This window comes from Acanthochromis polyacanthus, chromosome 15 (genome assembly GCF_021347895.1).
Source record: "Acanthochromis polyacanthus isolate Apoly-LR-REF ecotype Palm Island chromosome 15, KAUST_Apoly_ChrSc, whole genome shotgun sequence".
Classification (NCBI taxonomy): Eukaryota; Metazoa; Chordata; class Actinopteri; family Pomacentridae; genus Acanthochromis; species Acanthochromis polyacanthus.
In genome coordinates, this window is record NC_067127.1 from 19,723,354 (window position 1) to 19,729,818 (window position 6,465).

At 39.9% G+C, this 6,465-nt stretch overlaps 1 protein-coding gene across 1 annotated transcript; it reads left to right on the plus strand.

The window, feature by feature from the left end:
* The first annotated feature begins 1,717 nt into the window (after nt 1–1,717).
* On the plus strand, nt 1,718–5,326 carry lbx1a (ladybird homeobox 1a). The gene is made up of 2 exons (XM_022207719.2): nt 1,718–2,298; nt 3,399–5,326. Exons 1-2 carry the CDS (start codon nt 1,971–1,973, stop codon nt 3,923–3,925), a joined length of 855 nt encoding a protein of 284 aa, XP_022063411.2. The 5' UTR covers nt 1,718–1,970; the 3' UTR covers nt 3,926–5,326.
* Nucleotides 5,327–6,465: the final 1,139 nt, after the last annotated feature.

The window sequence follows — 6,465 nt, forward strand, 5'->3', positions numbered from 1 at the left end:
TGTGTATTCTGTATAGAATATGGAAGCTGTGTGTTAAAATGGTTTTCACCTGTGAAATAACGGCCTGGTTACAAAGTTTCTGGGGTTCAGAGGAATGTGACCCATAATCTTACCTTCTGTTTTTATTAGATTTATTAGATAACATGTTTACAAAGGACTTTACCATATAAGATGTCAGAACATAGAGAAAATACTCTTATCTAATTATAAATAAGTACCGCAGGTCCTTCCTTCTTGCTGGAATCAGACTTTGGGAGTGCTCCCAGCTGACTACACACACATAATGATAGTTAGCTAACTGTCCATAAACCCTAATGCAATTCATTTATTTATGTAAATATGTTTACATTTGTGTTGTTTTATCTTTGTGTTCCTCTGTTTTTCTAATTTATATTCTATATATAGTGTGTAAGCCTCACCTTTTTTATTTGTAGTTGTGTTTTCTTGCTTTTCTAACTGTCACTTTGCTGCTGTGATGTTGCAAATGTCTCCCTGTGGGACTGACAAGATCAGATAAACTTTATTGATCCCACAGTGGGGGACGTTCACCGTTACAGCAGCTCAAAAGACAGGGGGATAAGGGCAGTATAAGAATACATTAAAAACACAGTGCAAAAATTGCAGATAACATATACACAAGATGAATTTTTTAGAACACTATATACAAGAGGAGGAGGTTGTAACAGTTATAGCACATAAGTCAGGATATTCTGTTTTATTATATCGAAAGTAGGTTTTGTTTAACGCTTAGATGCACAAGTGATTGGACCTACAGTATTCCATAAGTGGGTCAAAAATGACTTACATAAGAATCAATACCTTTTTGTCATTTTGATTAAGAATAATCATTTGTATTATTATTTGTATGATATTTTTGCCCAGAGAAGAATGATTTCATGTTTGAAATATGCTTATGTTTCACTTTATTAACAGACTGAACATTTTTACAATTGAAAATGAAGAATATTACATAGAAAAGCAATAGAAGAATGTCAACATCCATTTTGTTGACTTTTTTTTGCTGCTCTCCGTCCCTCTTGTGTACTCCATCACCTCTTGGATGATATTTTCAGTCATAAAGAGCTTGGGCTAGCAATACAATTGCTACAATTTCTTTAAAAGTCTAAAAGGTACATTAAAATGTAAAGGGAATGATATCAAAGACATGGGTCTGGAGGAATAGCAGGAATATGAAACAATGACAAACTTTTCATTACAAAGATATTGCAAGAAAACGACTCACTTGTGTATCTATAGGTTAAAGAGAAAATGATTTTCCAGATAACCCAGCTCTAAAAACAGAAGAGTCATGTTTGTGTCTGTTTAGAAGCTGAACCTATAAGAAAGTGTTTGGTTTTTTAACTAAAGTAGAATATGTGTGTGGTGGTGGTGTGGCCTGTGTTTCAGGGCTCGTGGCCTCCTGCTCCTTTCACTGATGTTGCAGCACAGTGCGCGTTCACGTTCCCATGCTGGGATTGGTCGATGAACGGCTCGTGCCCTGTGTTCCTCATTGGAGGAAGATTGACGTTAAGGAGTGGAGGAAGCTGGCACAAGCACGATCTGCTGATAATTAGGGCGTGTATGCAAATGAGGACAACACGCTCTGGTTTTTGTGACACACTGAGAGAAAGTGTTAAGTGGGTCTGCTCTACTTCTAACTGGACTCCTCCCTTCCCCCCTCTGATCACCCTCCATGGCTGAGAGAGAGAAAGAGAGAGAGAGAGAGAACTTGATTGCCTCCCAATCAGTGATCTCTTGTTTAGTCAGTCGGTGCTGCTGTCGGTGTACCGGATGGGTGTGAAAGCGGCTCAGAGACGCGCTGGGACTCGAACCAGGAGTCAGAAGTGTCCCTCCATCCGAGCTGCAAACATGAGGCTGCTGCTCCACTTGTGATCCTTATTTCCCCCTCCGCTACATCTCTGCACAGCCTCACATCTGCCTGACGTCGTTATTTAACTCGCTGGGCTGTCATGACCTCCACTGACAGCTCCAAATGCCCATCGGTGTTGGGGGACAGGAGACGCGGTCCTCTGGATCAGCTCCCGCCGCCGGCCAACACCAACAAGCCGCTGACGCCCTTCAGCATCGAGGACATCCTCAGCAAGCCGTCCGTGAGAAGGAGCTACTCCCTGAGCGGGCCGGTGCACCTCCTCTCTCCCGGAGAAAAGGTGCCAACCGCGGGTCACAGCTTCTCCGGCCGGGCGCTGCTCAGCCAGACGTCTCCTCTGTGCGCCCTGGAGGAGCTGGCGAGCAAAACGTTCAAGGGCCTGGAGGTCAGCGTGCTGCAGGCTGCCGAGGGTAAACACGGCTCTATTTGAACCTGTTGTCTTGTTTTTGCAGGAGGTACCGGCATATTGTAAGAAAAGAAGCCGTTTTTTATTTCTGTAAATGTGGGCAACAAGATGTCTGTGAAGCTTATGTTTGAATATTTATCATGCACACAATCTCCAGCTTTCTTTGTATAGCTTTAAAATGTAGCTATACAAAGCAAAAAATAAAATATAATATAGATATAGCTGTAAACGGCAACAACCATGGGCCTAACTGCATTTTAAGTATTTTTTTAATGATTTACTGAAGCACAAGCTTGTGTCGTTTTTAAGTTTTCTCGTTAGCAATTTCAAAATGTGCAGCACAAAAACATGCAAAAGAAAATTTCGCACAAATGATAATTAGTGTGTGATCTATAATAATCTCCAAAGGTACTTTTCAGTCTTGTTTAATGCCACATAGGAAGCAAACAATATTATTAAATGATTTTTAAGTCTGCAGTCTGGTCATTCATCAGATATTTAAACATTTATATTCTCGGTGTGGCTCTTCAGTTTGTGGTTTATAACCCATAGATGTACAGAAATTACCCGGTGTGATCGTTTTCTTGCAAAGTTTTTATCATTTCATATTCCAGATATTCCCCAAAAACATGTTTTTTATACCATTCCATTTAAATTTTTAAGTTACCTTTTATACTTTTAAAGAAATTGTAATATTTTAATTACTTTTCCGAGCTCTTTATCACTGATATTATATAAGAGGTGATGGGCAAACTCTGCAAAACGGATGTTGACGTTCTTCTGTTGCTTTTCTGTGTAATATTCTTATTTTTCAAAAAATAAATGTTCAAATTCTGTTAAATTAACGTGAAAAATCAACACATTTCAAACATGAAATCATTGTTGTGTGCACAGAAATATAATACAAACAATAATAAAAAAATTTATTCCTAACCAAAACACATTGATTCTTATACAGGTCATTTTTGACCCACTTAGGAGTGTAGGAGCCAATCACTTGTGCATCTAAGGGTTTAGAATATGTAGATATATCTCGTCACGGTTCTTTCTTTTTTTTTTTTTTTTTACATCTTGTATATTAATCTGACTCACCCCTCTCTATAGGCCGAGACGGTCTGACGCTCTTCGGTCAAAGGAACACACCGAAAAAACGTCGGAAATCCCGCACGGCTTTCACCAACCACCAGATCTACGAGCTGGAGAAGCGCTTCCTGTACCAGAAGTATCTGAGCCCGGCGGACCGGGACCAGATCGCTCAGCATCTGGGTCTGACCAACGCTCAGGTCATCACCTGGTTTCAGAACCGGCGGGCGAAGCTCAAGCGGGACCTGGAGGAAATGAAAGCCGACGTGGAGTCCGCCAAGGCCGCGGGCGCTGTGGCTTTCGAGAAGCTCTCCAAGCTGGCCGAGCTGGAGAAGTGCGCGGCTGGAGGTCTGGGAGGGAGGATGGTTCCTCCACCGGCAGACACCGAGCGAGACGTGCTCTCCTCGGGGTCGCAGCACGACACCAGCCTCGGCCCGAGCAGGCCGCGCATGTCCGCTCCATCCCCGGCCCCATCCATGTGCACAGACCGACTGAGCAGCAAGCGTTTCTCTGAGGATGAAGATGAGGAGATAGACGTGGATGACTGAAATAACGGGCTGTCAGTGGCACACAAGGACAGTGACCAGTTTTAGCTGACAGCAATTCTGGATTTTTTTCAGAAGTCAGTGGTGATGAGAGAGAAGCCATCCTGTGGGACTTTTACCCTCAGAACACGTGTGATGGGTTCACGTGCAAACAGATCAACAGAGACATGCAGAATGATCTACACTACCAATCAAAAGCTTGGACACACCTTCTCAGTCAAGGCTTTTTATTAAAATATTTTATACATTGTATAATAATAATAATAATAATAATAATAATAATAATAATAATAATAATAATAATTAGGGATGTCCAGTAATATCGGCCCACCGATATTATCGCCGATATTGGCATAAAAAACTAATATGGGTCAATGTCCTTATAGTTTATTTTCCTATCATGAAAACCGATAAAATAATGCCTGGATTTCATTGGCATTTACTCATAGAGGGAGAAGGGAGACTGTGAACTGTTGTCTGAGACAATTAAAAATAAATAGGGCATTTTTCCTTAACTTCAGTTGAAATAGTTTTCTTATTTTGCACAGACAACGTTTAAATTTGGAAAGTTTTGTTTCATTTGAGAATGCATGCAGTGGGGAATCACAATAAAATTAGTCATAATGTGTTAATTCCACAACAGGAGATATGTGATGTTATCTGAAATGAGTTAAATAGCCCACATATATCGGTTGATATCGGAATTGGAAATTGCGAGTTGGACAATATGGGTTATTGGCAAAAACAAACAAACAAAAAAAAAACTATCGGACAATACATTTTCTTTATCTAGCACTTTTCATTTAAAGAAATCTCAAAGTGCCACAAACACACAGTAAAAAGAAACAGTACAAACACTTAAAATTGAAATTTTAAAACGAGTCCTTAAAGTTCACAGAATCTTTAAAAAGGAAGGAGCCACTGTCTGTGAGGTCCTGAAGTTAATACTGCAGACATCAAAACTATTTAAAAAATACATATCGAATTACGTTGTAAACAAAAAAAGTGTCCATCCTCAGTAAAACAAAACAATACAAATAATAAAAAGCATTGAATGAGAAGGTGTGTCCAGACTTGTGATTGGTTGTGTAAATGCAGGTGCAACACACACACACCAGTTTATGTGATCAGAAATATTTCACAGCATGATTTATTCATGTCCTTTTCCTCTCCACAGCTGAAAGGCCTCTAGAATCATTTTATAAGCTCGCTCCACTTGTTTCCAGCCTTTTGATATCGCTCTGAATTGATAATCACGCACAGATAAACGTGCAGCAGCTTGTAATAATCCACGATTTAATATATTTCTAACGCTTTGCTACACCCTTTAAGTGCCTTTATCACATAGCCCACAGAAAGCATAAACCTGTACAAATTGTAATGTAAATAAAACCTTTTCAAATGATCACTTTTTTTTTATTGCATGTTATTTCTGAGGCGCTCTAATGAAATCCTTCTGGGCTCCATGTGTTGGAGGGCTTCTTGTTTGATAAACCCATTCACAACTTGCCTTTTGACCTCCTGTGTGGATTTCCATTTTTGTGTGAGAAACAATCTGGAGCAGAGGAAGCCCCGCAGAGGCAGTGTTTGCCCCGGGGGCCCGAGGAGCGTGTCTCCGTGACGCACCGGTCTTTGCGCACAAAACAACGGCCAGAGGACAGTTTTGCAGAGACCATATGGTTTCGGGATTCTCCTCTCAATTACGAGTCACTTTGATCGATTGACTTGACCCGTCTTTTCAACAGCGTAGCCTCCTTTTTGTCGCCCATGATTCAGACACGCTGCTTTAAATCACGGCCATGAATGTGGATGGGGCTCAGAGGGCTGCTCCGAGCTTTGTTGTTGCGCGGGGGTCTTGAAATAATTGAGTTATTGGTGAGAGAGCTCTCACATTTTAACAGCACTTCATCAGTGAGGCCTGTCTGCAGCATTGGTGATGATGTAGTCCTTTAGACTAGAAATTAAACAATTGCACAAAGTCTGTTTTTTTTTTTAAGAAAACACCAAATGAACAGTGTCACATTTTTATCAATGATAGCTTTTCAATTATCAAAGGATATTTTCAGATTATAGCTTAATTTCCATTGGTCTGTTTACAGAGAAATGAATATTTGTGTAAACGAATTAATAATTGTTTTGGATGTTCTCTTTGTACTTATTATTTCAGTGAAATGATGCACAGAGGTGATGCTATAAATGACAATGATAAGCTTGTACACATCCTAAAAATACATTTGTGGCAGATTGGAGATACATTATTTATTGCAGATCTAATTGAATGTGTCACTTGTAATCTATTAGGTCATCAATACAAAAAAAAGAAAAGAAAACACCTCAGAATAGTAATGGTTTCCCATATAGCATGGGGCACCAGATATTTGTCTTTTGTTGTATAAAATCATCTAATGATTGTTCAGAAACATGAGAAAGATGCTGAAGATATATATATATATATATATATATATATATACACACACACACACACACACACACACACACACGCACACACACACGGATCGTGTTTTGTTTAGCGAACATGAGCA